Here is an 18,037-nt window from a genome sequence, read left to right as displayed (position 1 = left end):
TATTAACAATGTTATCTTATGAATCAGTTATTAGGCAATTAGTTATCTTATTCTTTTTCATAAAATGGGCCATAATGACGACACAATTGTAGCGTTTGCAAACAAATAAGGTAAAACAACAAGTGTAACACAGTTAAAACAACCTATAAACACAGAAAATACATGTATGAAGTAAAGAAATCAAGGCAAAAAATGCAACAAATGTGTCAAAATCCTTTAGTAATTTATGTAAAAAGCATGTCATATTTTGCATACACATAGATAGTATAGATATTGACAGCCTTGATTTAAGCAACTTAACAGTTAGATAAAGAAATAGCTAATCTGAAAATTAACTACATTAATAAATACAGTAGTATACTTGCGTTTAGTCCTAGTTAATACGGTGTTTTGTAAATATTAAATTACTATGGTATTTACAACAGGTCATCAGTTAATCGTTAATCCTGCCCATACTCCAGTATACTACAGTTTTCCACAGCTCACTGTAGTCAATAATAAAGTATACTACCACATCTGGGTTACAGTAAAAATCTGGCAAATAGTACACACTTCCATGACCTTAGTTAAAAACAAAGAAAACGTTTTATTCAACTTATAACCCGTAGTCCATTTAAGATACACAACATAACGAGCACGTAGTAGTCAAGATAGATTTTATACGTTGCACGTTGGAACTTGCGACAACAAAACACAAACACGGATGATATCAAAGCAACACTATACAAAAACACAAACCACAAGGAGTAACACAGTTGCGTGGGTTTGTCTAGTATGTTGCAATATATGGTAATATAACAACCAGATGGCTTTAAACACAGAATAAATCAAGAAGGCTAAAGAGCTCTTGGGCCCATTTACAGAAGCTTGCTATTTATTAGGCAACACTGCACGAATAAAGTAAACAGACACATTTCTAAAGCATTGTAGACGCGAACTTCGTTTTTTTTTAGTTATTGTACACATTACATTCATGTTAGTGTTTCGTCAATTTACCATAAAAAGAAAGCACGGCAACAGAAGCAAACTTTCCCCCCGCCACTACCGGAAAGATAGCGAATCACCACGCAAATATCCGGAATTCCCACTTACCTATTGATGAAGCCACGAAAACAACTTAAAATCCTTAAAAAATGAGTATAGATTTGACTCCGGTCGAAGGTCTTCTTACAGCGTGAATCACATATATCTTTCCGCGCTAAGTTTTGTATTATATTCCCCAGGTTTGTGGATGTTTATCTCTGATTTTACGATCTCTCTCGATCTTTTCTCTCTAGTAGTGCCTCTGTGAGGGCACATTCCACTCTTGAGCGTAACGCGATCAGCCCTGATACAGTCCTCCAATCACAGCAGCGCGCTGATTCAGTTCTCCAATTACATAAGCCCGCTTCTTCGGTCCTCCAATCACGGAAGCGCGACGGAACGCAAGCGTTTCTCTCGCCGACTAGTGCGGTGAAAACAAGCTAGACGGACTTTCTGGAGAGGGAGAGGATGGATGAATGGGAGGGAGTCCGACATAAATGAGAGCCGCGGACGCCATCTGGTGTACAAATGGGGGGAAATTATTTTGACGTTCAAATGTTTTTAAGTCCCCATGAAATCAAAATTGAAATAGTTTTGGCTTTTAGTATAAACGTGTTGTATAGATATCCTTTAGACATCTATAAATGCTCAAAACATTGACTTAATCCGCATTTATAAGATATAAGCATTCAAATTTTACAGTCTCTCACTTCCAACAATTTGGATAAAAGATTTTATTACATCATTCTTCTCATCAAAAGGGAGGAGGAGCCACGAAATATGCCCCATCCTAACTTCCTGTTTCATTGGAATTGCGTCAAACAAAGCAAAGCATAAGTACAATGGGTCTTCAATTTGGAATGATATCAGAAATAATTAATTAAATATACCAAAAGTACCAAATTTTTTATACTAGTAAATATAAACATTAGTAAATATAGGCTACGCTAAACATAAAAATACACGTAACCTACAGGCAAAGCACTTCACTACACTTCATCATGGGCTTGCAAGATGTCTGAGTCTCAAGAGTCCATGTGGTGTGGAAAGAGGGATGCCAGGGATGATGTATTTTTGTAGGCAAAACCCCGTAGGAAGGTAGCATTTTAGCACTTTAGGCTCCTGAAGTCAATGGGTTTTTGGAATAGGGTTTTGGTGAAACTTCTCAAATAAGATTTTGGGTTATCATAAGCCCAAGATATTTTCATGTTTCAACATACCAGGTATACCCCAACTTGTGACTTTTTAGGGCAGTTGCTAAAAAGTTGCTACATAACTACAGACAGTTGGAGACTTTTCCTGCATAAAGATCTCAAAAACAATGCAACATGGGCACAATTCTCAACAAAGATTCATTCACAGAGTATTTCCTTATCAGGAAACATGGTTTTAAATGTGTTTAATAAAGTTTGAAAGAGCTGTTTGAAGCTTGGTGATGATGATGTTGATGTCGAGAGACTCTATAGTATAGTTCACTTGTAGCCTATATGGTTAGCTTTTTTTCTAATAATCGCATTTAGACTTAAAAATTCAAGTTGTGTTCATCTGTGAAGATTATTTTGTTGGACAAAACGTTAAAACGTTAAACTGTCCCACTAACGTTCAGTTTGACCTACAGAATACATCATCTCTGCGTTACTCTATTTGTAGAAACTAAGGACATTTTTAGATATTACACTCGGGTTCTTGGTACAGTCTTTTTACAAAAATATGGTTCTTGGTACCTAATTAACTTAACGAACAAACTACTTCAAAGATTTCCGATATATTTATTACATTCACCTTTTTGAATTTGGCGGCTCCTTAGTTCACATGGCCCCATGGGATAGTAAGTGTCCATTAAATGCACACATAAAAATCAAGCAAGAAGTAGTAGGCATCCGGGTGCTTTTTGGCTTCTGTTTTTCAAATACTATGGAGTTAAACATAGCCTACTACTGATTTTCACCTACTATAAAATATGAAAGTAGATCATTTCTGACGCAGCAAACACACAGTCTTTGTGTTGTGCATGTCTGAGTTCACCCAATAGAGCAACAGCGAATAGAGTTTATCCAAAAATATCAATTCTGTTATTATTTACATGCTTTTAGCATGCACACCAAAAATGTTCACATTTATTTGGTTAAAATGAATAATATTTTATTCACATGAACAACAGTACATTTGGTTTTCTTTCAGTGTATGCTGTGGTGTATTGCGATGGATGTGGTACATATATCTTATCATTTTTCTCAGGTTCAATTTTGTACATAAGCAATTAATTTAGGCAATTCGTAATTCAGCAATAATTTAGGATAAACAGAGCAGCCAAAAGAGAAAAAAGAATGAAAAAAGAAGAATGAAGAATGAAAAGAAAAAAGACAACTGTGAACTACACACTATGCTTCAGTGGCAGAAAGTTACATTAAATAAACAGACGTATGAACATCAAACACAAAGCTTTCAGTTTATTAACTTACAGGCTAGTTTATAACTCTAACTCGCATTCCAGTCACTAGAATCCTCCTCTCGGCCTATCACACCCTGACTTTGCATCCCCCTTTTCTTCTTGACTGTTATCTCCTCCGTAACCTCTATCCAGTAACATCAGCTGGGATTTACCCTTGGATGTTAAGGATCTGTGCAGACAGACCATTGTGCCAGTTTTTCAGTTTGGCGAACCGTGGGCCTTTTACCTCTGATTCAAATTTCTCCCTGTAAGACAGCAGTGCAAAGAGAGGAAAATTGAAATAAAACCACATGATAATGATTTCAATTAATCAATAAAACTTTGTATGGCTCAAAAGTGTCAAAGCAAAGTAATTTACCTTGATTTTCTAAGAGCCTCCTCATCTGGATCTTGCACTGTTACAGGAGAAAAGATAAATAATGATGAATAAAATGATGATTCTCTATTAACCTGGAACTCCAGTCTCCAAAAATAAATTTCAAAATAAATTTATTGAAAGTAAAATATGCAGCATTTTTGTCAAATCAACATACATTTTATGTTACTTAAAATATGTTATATTGATTTGCAAAACCAAGTTGTTTTAACTTCATGCTGAGTTTTTTTTACAGTGCAGTATTGTCAGAGTGTCTAACAGTGTGTTACACAAATACTTGACTTACTATATTCCGTCCCTGTGATGTGAGCAAGGATGCGGAAGGACTTGGACTGCAGGTTTGCAGCACGCCGGGCCCACTCTGACATCTCAAGGTCCTTATCAGGTTTGATCACAGCCTGGTAAACAGGAGAAGCACTGTCCACAAGAGGGTCCTTCACAGGAAGTGAACTAATCCCCAGAAAAGACAAAAGCATGAAAAGTCGTTTATCTGTGTTCTTTAAATTGATGTAGACACGCAGCAATTGACGTTCATAAAACTGGATACAGAGTGCTCATACGAGGAGAAATAATTTACCCAAAAAGAAGCTCACTTCACTGTTTAGTTAATACATTGTTAACAGAAAAGAAAACATGTTGTATGAATGCAATTGTGATACACTACTTACGACAGGGGAGATCCAGCGGGGTCCTCATTTCCTCTGGCTTGGGCCTGACCAGCAATGGCATCCATAATGGCATCCTGAGAGTACATGCTAATAGGAGTGTTGTACTGGGCATGAATGATAGTAGCTTTTCCCCCGGGGCCCTTAACCTCGATAGGCTTGTGAGTGGACAATGCTGAGTCCTTCAGTGCGATGGGGTTGAAATTGGGAACGTACTCTTGGCTGTAGTGTTCAGGTGAGATGAGTTTGAAGGAGGGCCATGGGTAGAAACCATGTGAGGGTTAGATGTGAAATCAGAAATATGTGTGTGTGTGTGTGTGTGTGAGAGAGAGAGAGAGAGACAGACAGAGAGAGAGCAAGTTAAGCATTGACTTACTACATGCGCTTGTGTAATTAAATAGCACTAAATTGCAGTAACAGGGTATCATATGTGGTTTTATTTCAATTGGAGCTACTTTATATGTACTCAGTTAAAGAGTAATCATTAACCGTGAAGTAACATTTAGTTTAAGCCACTAATCCTATTAAACTCTTTAAGGCAGTGGTTCTCAAACTGGGGGCCGCGAGATGGTGCCAGGGGCCCCAGCTTTATGACATTTTATAAAATACATAAATTTATCATGAATTTGTGTAATTAAACATAAAAAATAAGGCTACTAACCAACAGCACTGCTTTGTATACATTAATATGTTTACATTTTAAAACACATTTTTCATACATTTTCTTTTGGGGGGCCGCGAAGAAATGCACCGTACACAAGAGGGGCCACACACTAAAAAGTTTGAGAACCACTGCTTTAAGGGATGGTTTATAAAACAAAATGTTAATAGCTGAAAGCTTCAGTCTCCATTCGCTTTCATGTACGAACAAAAGACACAATGAATGTAAATGATGACTGTCGCATTTCAGATTGAAATGCATTTAGGTTTTATTTATAAAGGAACACCATGGGGGTGAGAAAATTATGAAAAACTTGGGGGTGAGCAAAAAATCTGAAGCATACAGCTAAAACAGCACTATATGAGACCATTTTATCCTGAAGATGATATGGTTTAGTGCAAATTTGTGGGATGCAGCACTGACATTATGTAGTGGGTTACTATACAACATAAACAGCCACAAGGCTAAAAACTCATCACACACTAGGTATGTAGGTTAATGTAACTATTTGCCAGTTAAACAGTTTAATGGTCCAGATTTAAATATTTCAAATATTTCACTAACAAGCATTCAGGATTTCATCACGTCCAAATCTGAACATTCAAGAGATAAAATTATATGCATGCCAACTATGAATACAATTCGCCATGCTTCAGAGCTTACACATTCACACTCAACTATTTTATATCAGAAAACTGTTACTGACTTGGCAGGTGTGTTGGCAATGACCTGTGACAACATAGAGATTACAAACAGAGAACAAGAGACAAAAAAGCCAACGTTAGCCTTGAATTGCTATATCTCAAGCAAATGATTGCTAATGTATGCACAACATATTCATGATATGCACCCTGCTTATTTTTCCAATTAGACATTACGAGAAACACACTATTCCGATTTCTTGTAATCTGTAAATAATATAGATGACATAATACAGATGGTTATACTGGTCACATTTCTCATAAGTGACATCTTGATTTGTTCCCAGAACAGAATGATTGACTGGAACAGGTGCTGGGCTTCAGCGGGACCCCCGGAGTGGACAACGGTCATGGAAAGCTAAACAGCGTTTTAACTCTTATTGAACCAAATAACCAAACACAGCTCAAAGATTTACACTACCAACTGCATTATATAATACATCAAGGTTTAAATTGCAAAAAATTAATAAAAGTGTCAAGTATAAAGAGCGAACACTTGAGCAATAGCAGGAACATCCACGCTCTCTTAAACCTAAATGAAATGAAAGCCTTATTTTTAATCTAACGACTTTAGGACTTCAAGCTTCTCAAAAGAGTGCAAGATAGGTCACACACTGACTTTTGCCTGAAAAAAGCAATTTTCTTCTGTTTTTTTGTGTGAGTGTGTGTACATATTTCCTGTATTTTCTGTTTGTATCTTAATAAAGAAATTGACAAATAATTTGGGGCATTAAAACTTTGCTACAGTATAGGTTAAAAAGTCAATGGATGCATATGCTCAGTGAATTCTTGTTTCTGTGAGCTGCATGTAGAAGCTGGAAGATTTGACGGCATCATTGTGATCAATGAGTTGCGACATTCTGGGCCTGTTAAAATAACGTTTAATATATGTTTAACAAGACCATTTAATTTATATGCCAATTCTGAGCATATTCCAAGCATGTCAATCCTTATATAATTGCAGGATATGTAGACCTCACAAGACCAAAATAACCGTAGTATGTTGTCATTTGGAAACAGCTTACATTTATAGATACAGATATGAGTTGGCCGGGCCCCGCTTGGATTGCAGGCAGGGGGGTCAGGTAAGCTCAACGGATCGCTGGTCCCCTGCTGCCAAGTACATTCCCAGCTGATCCATTGCATGTGTGAGCGGAATGTCCAGAGGGAATGATGGATATTCTGGGTATTCTTCACCCAAATGGGTGGATACAGGTGAGGCTAGTCAATGTCTCCACAGTTCTTGTTATTGGAAAGTTAGCACTAGCAGCTAGCATGTGGATATGTAACTGACTTAGTGGCATTACTCATGAATATGCAAATATGTAAGTTATGTCTTATCAGGTTACCTAGCCCATGAAAGGCAGGTTTGCATTTAGATTGCCCTGCCCTGTTGACTAGTATCTGGTGAATAGAAGCATATAGAGAGTTATACTGCCCCCTCTGGTTGGAGGTGGTTTCGAGGCGGGAAATATGGAGGTACATGGGGTTTAGCATGATCATTAATAAAATGTTGAGGAACACTGGCATGTTTTGCATTTTCCTTCAGGTTTGGGGATGCACCTCAGGTTTGCAATGAGAGATTTTAGGAGAGTTTCTTGGACTGTGGAAAACCATGGAAAGAGTTGCAAATGAGGTATGGAGAAGCACAAGAACATCAAACAGAATTCATTAGGCAACAACAATGCAAATGAGATCTGGACCAGTGGGAAACTTGAGAGAAACAGCTTGTAGGAAGTCCCCGCAGAGGCCTGTAGAGGGAGTTGAGTGTTAAGCTTCAGAGAAAATGTTTGTTTTTACAATCTCTTCCCATTTTACCTTCTCACTCGGATCTTCCATTAGGGATTAAGATGATTCTAAAGAAATGTAGGGCAGTACCCCTATAAAGGTCCTATATGTACTATTAGATACAGATATACATTTGGTACTTATATGTACCTTTGATGTACTAATAAGCTCTCTTTGGTACCAAAATACCTAATATGAACTTTTAGGTCCAAAGCTGTAATTTTCGAAAGGTTACAGCCCTAGTGACAGCTGGGGTACATATTTAATACATAGACCCCTCTATAAAAGGGTCAGTATTTTGAGATGCAGGTCATATTTTGCATCTCACTCATCAGAAATCAAGGGAGGAAATAATCTGTTTAGTTATGTACACTTGACACAGGGAATGTTTTAGTGGGAGAGAATGTGACTTTACCTTCTGGTGAGGGATAATTGGCATGGGTGAGTCCATTCTCGGAGTGGCTGTGGGTACAGGAGCGGGACGTCTCGACCTGGGACCAGTGTGGAATTCAAAGCAGAGGTCAGAAATAGTAAAACATAAGACTTTATATGCGTCATAAGTCAACTTCAGTGTCAGTTACTTTAAATTAATGATTGTATTCATTCAAGTGGGTCATGTTGCATCCCCATTAAATCATAGTGATTACGTAATTTAGTCACTGTGTGAGCTCCTTGATGGCTATCCTGGTTTTGCCAAGTGGTTGATGTCCTCAGGGCAACATTATGTTGACCCTGGGACAACATTTCAAGCAACCAATCAGATTTCAAAAATAAGCTTACAGTTTGTTTCAAGTTTAAGCTTAAAACCAGGATTAGCTGCATCTAGAAAATAGTTTTTCACTCACCATTTCCCTCTGATTTTAGGGTTCAGTTCAGTTATGTTGCCCTGAGGACATCTTTCACTTGGCAAAACTAGGTTGAGCTTTTAAACAGTGATTTAAGTTTTTTTTAATTATGCCTTTAAAAACCAAGACAACTGAATTGATGTCATGCCCATAACCAATGGTTAAAAAATAGAGAGAAAGAAATATTTTAGATTTTTATTTGCATTCCATCATTTGTTGAAAGGCATGACATCATGGACATTTTCTAAATTTCTTCTTGTACAAAGCACATATATTTTACCAGCAAATATAGACACGGACATGGCTTGATTTCAAAATTAGCTGATTTAAACTGTACAGATTGATTTTGCATTTACCTACATTTTTATTTATGTATTTTGGAGATGCTTTATCCATAGCCATTGCATTAAAAATACTACAAGGAAAGATTCTGGAGTGAACTCCTAGTATCTCATTTAAAAAATCCTCACTATTGTTGCAAGGGCAAATTAAGGCTGTAACACTGGGGGGCTTTTTACAAGTCAGTGGGCATAGACATTTTCCTGGAATCCATCAGCTAACACTGCATATACAGTCAGATGAACCCTGACTGGAGACTGACATAAAAAGATTGTGACAGATTTCATCAATATATGAATGGCTTTGTTTGGAAGAGCAAATCTTCTTGCTTTTTTCATGCAATTAAGATATTCAATGCAGATTGTTCTGTAAATATGTTTGGTAAATAATCTTAGATTTATCAGTTTTTTATATGGACTGTAAAAAAACTTTGCTGCCTTAAATTTTTTTGTTAAATCAACTCAGATTTACAAGTCATGTCAACAGAGATTAGTTGTCACAACTTATAAAATATAGTTGAGAAAAATTTATAAGTTATAACAACTCACCTGTAGTTATAACAACTCATCTCTAGTCAAGATAAATAATAGTAAGTTGAAATGACTTGTAAATCCGAGTTGATTCAACAAAAAAATTTAAGGCCACAAAGTATTTTTTACAGTGTGCAACAATTCTTATATCAGCACATTTAGGAGAAAGAGTTCCTTTAATTCTCATCCAACCAATTTAAGTGACAGCTGCCAGTTTAATTTTGTTCACTGTTCACTGTCAAGGTTATATGTACCCTGGCTGTCACAAGGTCTGTACCCTTTCAAAAAGTATATATTTGCACCTAAAGAGTTCACATTAGTACCTAAGAGGTACATATTGGTACTACAAAAGTTTATTGGTACCTCAAAGATGCATATTAGTATCTCAAATGTATACCAAATGTATATATATCTGTACCTAACGGTGCTTATTAGACCCTTTTAAAAGATAAATGCTCCAGAGACAGCTGGGGTATATATTTTGACCACCTGTGTATTTAAGAAACAGCTCGGCTAATCTTTTTAAAATCACAGCCTATGTGAAACATAGATACAAGACCCCATGATACAAAATGTCAAGTTGAATCTACGTTCTTTGTAAGTTTTGTGTTGGCTTAAAGCATTAATAGTTAATAGCTTGAGAGGATATTTTTGATGTTTACCTCTGCATGCTGAGGCTGAGTTTAGAGGTGGCAGACTTGATCTTGTTCTGGGCCTCCAGATGGGTCAAGCCCTCAGTGCTGACTCCATCAATTGCTGTAATGATGTCACCCTGATTGAGGCTTCCATTTGCCGCCTTGCTGCCTGGTAAGATCTGGTAACAGACATAGTGAATTAATTTTAATTATGAATTATTTCTCATTTCTTATGCATGGTAAACATATTCATAAAGAACTGAAGAATCTCAAAAAGGAACAGAGATTGAAATCCCATCTTTGAAGCACGTAGTTGGCTGCATTTTCAGGCAGCTCATTAAAAAGTTAAAAATAAAGGTTGTTGTTGACGCCCACTGCGTTAACCCTGTATTCTGGGATCCTGCCGCCAGGCCTTCTGTCGCACCTGCTGCCATTACTCAACCCAGACGCAGATATACTCCTTTTCTCCTCTATGTAATATTTTAGTAAATATCCTACAGCCAAACTACACATAATCTGTTTTGTTAATAAGGAAGCACTGATTTATTTATCATGGAAGCTCAGATGCAAAAGCCGCTAAATGCCAACTCTTTCAAAAATGAGATAACTTATTATACGTTTATCAAATACTTTCATTTCAAATCCACTTAATCCCGGCTACAGGCTATTAAGAAATCCAGGTTTGTTGGTACCCATTAAGAGTCTGATAAAAATTTTCATTTACACGGAAACAACATGTCAAGCGCACTTAGGGGGTCTTCAACAGCAACTCAAAATCAACACTTCACAGCATGAATTTCATGATCACATCAAATAAATTCAAAAAGCAATAAAGCAGGATAAATGTATGTGGTGTAATTTTGATCAAATCTATCTGTCAAAAGATTCATAGGTCATATATAGTTCATTAACTGTAAGGTTTGGAATCAAAAAGTTACACAACTTATGTTTTTTTTTTTGTAGTGTCTTTCCTGGTTTCATATTTTAGTTTCAAACATTTAATGCACTGTAAACATTTCTGTAGTAATTACAGTATTACTGGGTATTACTTGCAACTAGCTGCCAGTAACTTACTGTAGATTTTACATTTATGTAATTTACTGGCAACAGTTTGTTTAAAGTTAAATGAACATGAAAATGTTTTAGTCTTAATCTTCTACAGTAAGTTACTGGCAACCAGCTGCATAATTACAGCTAATGTTTTACAGTGTGGCTTTTCATATAGTTTAATATTCCTGCTATAGCATTTGGGTAAACAAGTAAATACAACAAAAAATACACTAGAAAAAGGCCAGGGTTAATTGCATGCTCTCAGATCAAAATGTTCAAAATTTGTCACTGGAATGGTACCTTTACAGATATGTACCTTTTAAGTACCATTATGTTCCACCAATGTGTACCTTTGAGGTACCAATATGCACTTTTTAGGTTCAAAACTGTACTTTTTGAAAAGGTACCGCCCCAGTGACAACTTTTGCATCTTCTTTAATCTTTTTTGAGAGTGTATAATGAAGAGGTTTGCATTACGGCAAAGTTGTGGCTATAGAATAAATCACGCTAGTATAACTGCATATGTATTTTTTCTGGTGTGTTACATCATAAAACACAAACATACTGTGTATATTAGCAAGGATTTAAAGTATATGCATTAGTATATGCATTTGCCAGATTTTGTCCAAAGCAACTTAAAATACATTCTAGCTCATTTTTGTTAGAATGGATTAATGGGATCTGTGCACATTGCTGAACCACTAAATTAAGCTGCCTCCCTTAAACTAACAATGGGTTAATTCAACCAAGCATTTTGTGTTGAACCAACCCAGCATAGGTTAAATTACAACCTAACTGCACTGTAAAAAAATGCAGCATGAAGTTAAAACAACTTGGTTTTGCAAGTCAAATTCAGCCTACTATTTTAAGCTTTGGCTTGTGAAAAGTTGACATAACTTATAAAATCAAGTTGATATTGTTTAACTTAAAAAATGAAGTTAAAGTAACAAAAATATATGTTGATTTGACAAAAACACTAGATATTTTTACATTGTGGTTAGGTTCACCACTTTTTGAAAATAACCCAGCATTTTTAGTCCAATATGCTTTTCAGACCATAGACAATTTGTTGAAGCTGGGACTGTTTAGTAATACAGAAGTGGAAAGGGGAATTGCACTGTCAGTTGGTTAGAGAGAAATTGGGCACCCAGAGCTCGTGGTACTCTTTTGTAGGTAGAGCTCTTTAAATGTCAGCTTTAATTGTGCTTTGTCTGCTTTTGACTGGATCTGACTAGAAGGAGCATAAGTTGGACAGATGATCTTGGCTAATAGTTATGTGCATATTTCTTAAGGATGAGGCAATGTATTAATTTAGATTTTCTGTTAATAAGCACAGGCACACTTGTATGTGTAACAGGGCCCGACCCTGTCAACCTTTATGCCTCTGTCAAGGCCTAATGTTACCCGACGTCATACAGCAGGCAGCTTCGAAAACATTTTTTAAATATTTCAAAAAATATTGCCATACACAGGCTTCAGGTGACAATTGACAAATGCAAATAAATTTACATTTATGCATTTGGCAGACACTTTTATCCAAAGCGACTTACAGTACTATACCAAGTAAACATTTATTTTTCCTCAGTACGTGTGTTCTGTTCATACCCATGACCTTTTGCGCTGCTAAAGTAATGGTCGGTCTACCACTGAGCTACACAGGAGCACAAAATATAGAGAAAGCTAAAGGAAAGCCACTTAAGCATGCATCTGTAATAAAATAACAATATTTTACACTATGTAATACCGGGAAAAACTGAGAGCACATAGTCAAAACACTTTCTGCTGTCTGTGTTAGTCTTCACAAAGCTGTTTGGCGTTGGCAGATTCTCAAAAAATATCAGACCATTTAAATGCATCATTAGCAAGCTCTCTTATCAACATTTATTGCCACTATGTGGAAGCTGCCGTAAATGAGATCTATTTGGGTTCTAAACTGCATTTGTCTTATGCAATATTTTGGTTCACACAAAGACACAAGAAGTATGAATAAAATAAAAATGTTTTAAATTAAAAACTATTTCGGTGTTTCTGAATGTCTACGTAGCTCTTCATCGAAATGTTTTTTCTGCAACGCTTTCAATGCAGTTTTTTTTATTCACAATGACCTCATGCTTGTATCATAGTACATCTATTGTTTCCTATAAACCATTGTCTCTGTACTGTTTGCCAATATGGCCCTCAGATGTATTTCTGCTTGCCTGACCTTCAGTGCTGGCTAAAATCTGCCCATAAGTCAGGCGTGCAGCCAGCGGCCAAAAGTGTCTGGCAATGTGACTGTATGGTTATATCTGGTAGCAAATGAGACTAAACAGCTACTGATTCAGAAGTCATTAGTTTTTGAATTTCTAGTTTATAGCAGGTTAAAATGTTTCACAAGGATCATGTACTCTTAAAAATAAAGGTGCTATGCAATGCAATCAAAGCACAATTTTTGGCTCTATGGTTCCTTAAAAAACCATTACTTAGTTTCACAAACGGTTCTTTACATTATCAAATGGAAAGGATGATATGGTTCTTTTATGGCACCCCTTTGAATAACCTTTTATTTCACCTTTATTTTATGAGTGTGGTATGGCATTTTTAAAATATGCACCCTTCTCTACAAAACACACACACAGCACTCACTCAATATTGTCTTTGTCTAACACAAAACTAAGGTTAGGTCTTTTAAATTAAAGGTGGATTGCAGTTTGCATGCATGGTCAAAACTTGAAATTGAAAAAGTTTGAGATATATTTCAAAAGGTTGCACCGCAGGGTAAATCCATTTGTCAATAGCCACAGTAAAAAATCTAATCATTAGCTGTTTATAACCTCTGTTGACATTAATATCACATATCCAAGGGTATTTTCACATAAAGATTCAGACTAAGGACAAAAAATCATTTAGTTTTGTCGAGATTTACTGAGTATTAAATTAGATCAATTTCTTCCTATATGTCTTCAGCCAAATAAATGTCACACCGCATATTTTTATAATATAGCTAAACAGGGTAAAATTAGAGTGTTTAAAAAATGTAGTTAACATAGCATGCAATTACCAGCTGTCTTTGTGGAAGCCAGCAGACTGATCTGCCTTGGGACCAGGATTAAGATTTAATGTAGATTGTCTGTGCAGTGCTTTGGGAAAGTCGGCAAATCTCTTATTACATTTTATAAAGATTTGATTGTATAATGCTTAACAGTCCTACACACAGACTCCTTCCACATTTCAATCCACATCTATATTCAGTGACACATGAGTTGGGAGAAACTATAGATCTAAAATCCAGAAAGATGCCTCAACTAATGTACCACAGACTATTCTGATCAAATAAAGGTAATCCGAGCCTGATGTCCGTTTTATTGACATTGCATAATCTCATAGGAGAAGCTTTATTGATACCACGACCCTGACAAACAAAGACTGATTCTTCCTTGAATTGAAGTTAAAGCTGATCAACGTCAAGAAAGGTATCTGGTGTGAAACGCACGTACGCCTTTTGATTCATTATGAAAGGTCAGTGATTTACTGTCAGAGCAGATAGAAACCACTGCACCCTATGAAAGTACAACACAATACAATCTTTTGAGAGAGTATACACTTCGATAAATCCATAATGAGACTTCTGAGGGATTCGGCCATGAAATGAGAATTTCTATATGAGTGCAAGACTGTCATAAAGTATGTCATGGAGCACAAGGTGATTTGTATTAACAATACTGTTACATAAGGCATAAGTGCTGCTCTGTCAATAGCACAGCTTATTGTTTTGCTTGGCAAGGTAAGACAACACCTTTGTGAAGCCATTTAGACCGAGAGATTCTTGGAAAGCAGCCTTCAGCTGAATGGGGATCAATTTTTGTTCTGTGCAGGCCAGGGAGAATTTGAGCCACAAAACATGAGTGTATTTACATCTGTCCAGCCTAAACAACCAACAGTATAGTGAGACAAACCAAACATGAATTTCATGAACTTCAATGCACTCTCATAAGACACTTCACTGTCAGAAAATGGTCAAAAATTGTCTCTTGTTGTCAACGGGGTTGTACCCTTTCATCTTTTGCACCTAAAGAGTTCCTATACTGTAAAAAAAGTAGCTGTAATTATGCAGCTGGTTGCCAGTAACTTACTGTAGAAGATAAAGACTGAAAATGTTTCATGTTCATTTAACTTTGAACAAACTGTTGCCAGTAAATAACATAAATGTAAAATCTACAGTAAGTTACTGGCAGCTGGTTGCCAGTAATATCCATTAATACTGTAATTTCTACAGAATTTCTTTTACAGTGTATAAGTACCTCGAAGGCAGGCGGGGCAATGTCCATACAAATTATGAGTTTAAGACAACTGTTAAAAATGGTGTTTAAATGATTAAAAATTAAAAATATGACTTTTTAAAAATTATTATTTTATGTTCGAAACCTTTCTTACCTACAAATATCAGTAGTTTTTGTCCAACATTTTGGATATTCTCAAATAGTAAACATGATATCACTACACAGTCTCACGTAAGTTCGTTATATAGTAACGTAAATTTTTGAATTTTTTTTGTGATAGTATAATGGATTTTCGCTTTTTTCGTGATCGTATAACAAATTTCTGTTTTCGTGTGATTATCACGTATTGGTCACTCAACTGCTTTTTCCTATTTTCAAACATTGTCGCTTCGGTTTAGTGTTAGATTTGGTGTTTGCATTATAAGTCACTTTGTGTATTAGTTTATACTATTTTTTCTGATTAATTTTTTTTATATGTCACCTGCCGTTAGCGTTAGAGTTGGGTTTGGGTAAGGATGTCATTTTATGTAAATCTAACCCTAAACCGAAGCGACAATGGTAAGAAAATAGGACAATACGTGATAATCACACGAAAACAGAAATTCATTATACGATCACGAAAAAACGTAAATTCGTGATAATATCACGAAAAATGTATCAAAAATTTACATGACTATATAATGACATTTTGAGATACTCTTCCGGTGAACCCCAGACGTCTTTATTACTGAATAAAGTTTTTCTCTCAAATACGGAAAAAATAGATAGCTCCTTATTATAATGGGTAGCCTGGAACGCTTTATGAGTCAGGTGGTACAACCAATGTAAAACTAGAAAAAATACTATATTTATCAAACACATTATAATTGTATTTAAAAAGTATATTTATAAATATACCAGCATCCAAGTAGAAGTCATGTTAAATGAAAATACATTGCAGAGGTCAGGTGGTGCAATCAGTCAATAAGTCAAAAGGGTACAACTGTTATGCCCATAAGAAATAAAAAAAACATTAAGCTAATAATTTAATAGCTATATAATTTAGCTAATTGTTTTTAAATAAATGCAAGCTTAGTTAAGTTTTAATAAATACAAACTAACGTTGTCTATAATTATTATGATACTATTTATGGTTCTTAAATTTTTAGATCAAATGGTAATTTTATGGTAAAATTGGTAAACTATTTTCAGGAATATAATTGTAAATGCCACTATCAAATAAACAAGCAATCAGCATGGCATGGGCAGCGCATTAAAACTTATCTGGCAAATAGACAATGATTGATTGTACCACCTGGCAATGTGGATATAAACAATTGTGGAAAAAAATCATAAAAATGTACTGAAATGTTGTTTAACAAACAAAACAAAAAATTAAACACATTGTGCCTGACTCAAAACACACATTACATAATATTTAAAAGATATTTAGTTTTTCGAAGCTTGTTTTGTCATTGAGCCATGTACAGATTTGTTTTCTAATGGCTTGCATCACATTTGCTATTAATAGACTTTTCCACTGTAAATACACCACAGCACTTCTCATCTTTCTTAAGCATAAGGGGCCAAAACTCTTTGGGCAATAACCAATACAACAGCTGAACCGTATTGTTACATAATAATAATAACGTATGATGTAACCTAACGTGACTGGCTGCTTGCGTTATTATTGTTAGTTAAGGTCAAAATGTAAAAAAAAGTTATAGAAAAGGTCAAACCAATGTTTGATATGTTTTCAATATCAATACATAAAGATATTTTATTGACAAGACAGCGTTGTGGTCTCACCCGAGAGATGGTCAGGGGCATGTTGAAATCTTTGCCTCCCTGCAGCCTGAATCCCCATGGTGCAGGTCCACTCAGAGTCACTGTGTAATTGCTCATTTTGAAGACAATCTTCTTTTTGGATCAATTACTTCCTTACTTTCTCCCTGCAGTCGGGATGACCAAACCCCCGGGTACGCGCAGGCACCGAGAAGCTTCTAAAACAGAACAACAACAAAAAGAAACCAACAGAGTGAAAAACAAAGTGACACCTTATGTTCTTTAGTCTCCACAAAATCATATACACCAGATATAACCATATACAGTCTGCCTATGCACACAAAATCAAAACATACCACACAATTGATCAGACTTTAACGCAACAAAGAATTCAAGCCCACTGCTGTTTACACAGATTTTTCAGTCAATTAAAAAGCATAAGGAGAAGAGTTCTTGCCTGCTCGGATGGCCTGGACAGACAGCCTAAGAATAGATCTCTTCTGCAGAAAGTGATAACACCCAAGCACGGGGGGGCCCTTATATGGTGTGTAAGGGGACACCCCCGGATGCCTGCCCCCCATGATTCACATGGCGAATATAGCCTTTTCTTAGGGTAACACATTTTTCCACTGTACTCCTATAGTCGCCCACTCACAGGGCAGTGTGGATATTAAGCAACTAATAACCAAAAGAAGCCATTATATGAACTCTTGTGGCAAACTTGACTAAGGTTGTGAGACCGATTACAGCTGTACCATAAGTATCTACAGCCTTTTCTTCATTTCCATTTGGCAGACATATAAAAAGCAACATCATTTGATGTATTATTGCAGTAAGTCCTTGGATTCAAACCTCTGGTGTTAGCAGCTCCAGGAACACTCTTATCCTCATAACAGTGATGCAACACATTGGCACCTCGTTCTCGTGTGAATCCTCTGAGGACTTTGTT

At 36.1% G+C, this 18,037-nt stretch overlaps 2 protein-coding genes across 5 annotated transcripts in view; both read right to left on the bottom strand.

The window, feature by feature from the left end:
- The window catches only part of bmpr1ab (bone morphogenetic protein receptor, type IAb), a 40,024-nt gene extending 38,726 nt beyond the window's left edge, over window positions 1-1,298 (bottom strand). For all 3 annotated transcript variants that reach the window (XM_065270510.2, XM_065270512.2, XM_065270511.2), the window contains exon 1: window positions 1,093-1,298. The gene's annotated coding sequence lies outside the window, so the exon portion shown is untranslated. The remainder of the gene's footprint in view (window positions 1-1,092) is intronic.
- Window positions 1,299-3,139: 1,841 nt separating this feature from the next.
- Window positions 3,140-17,681, bottom strand: ldb3b (LIM domain binding 3b). 2 transcript variants are annotated; one of them, XM_065242247.2, is made up of 9 exons: window positions 17,546-17,681; window positions 17,113-17,306; window positions 10,043-10,194; window positions 8,082-8,157; window positions 5,884-5,906; window positions 4,520-4,738; window positions 4,138-4,301; window positions 3,834-3,870; window positions 3,140-3,720 (listed from the first exon to the last, which is right to left on the bottom strand). In XM_065242247.2, the coding sequence occupies exons 2-9, from the start codon at window positions 17,206-17,208 to the stop codon at window positions 3,624-3,626; spliced, it is 864 nt and encodes a 287-aa protein (XP_065098319.1). In that variant the 5' UTR covers window positions 17,209-17,306; window positions 17,546-17,681; the 3' UTR covers window positions 3,140-3,623. The 2 variants fall into 2 exon arrangements, with proteins under 2 accessions (XP_065098319.1, XP_065098318.1); XM_065242246.2 differs by having other exon boundaries at window positions 17,445-17,598.
- Between the last annotated feature and the right edge of the window lie 356 nt (window positions 17,682-18,037).

This window comes from Paramisgurnus dabryanus, chromosome 1, assembly GCF_030506205.2.
Source record: "Paramisgurnus dabryanus chromosome 1, PD_genome_1.1, whole genome shotgun sequence".
Taxonomy (NCBI): Eukaryota; Metazoa; Chordata; class Actinopteri; order Cypriniformes; family Cobitidae; genus Paramisgurnus; species Paramisgurnus dabryanus.
The sequence above is the reverse complement of the archived record's forward strand: the minus strand, read 5'-3'. Positions and strand labels throughout refer to the sequence as shown.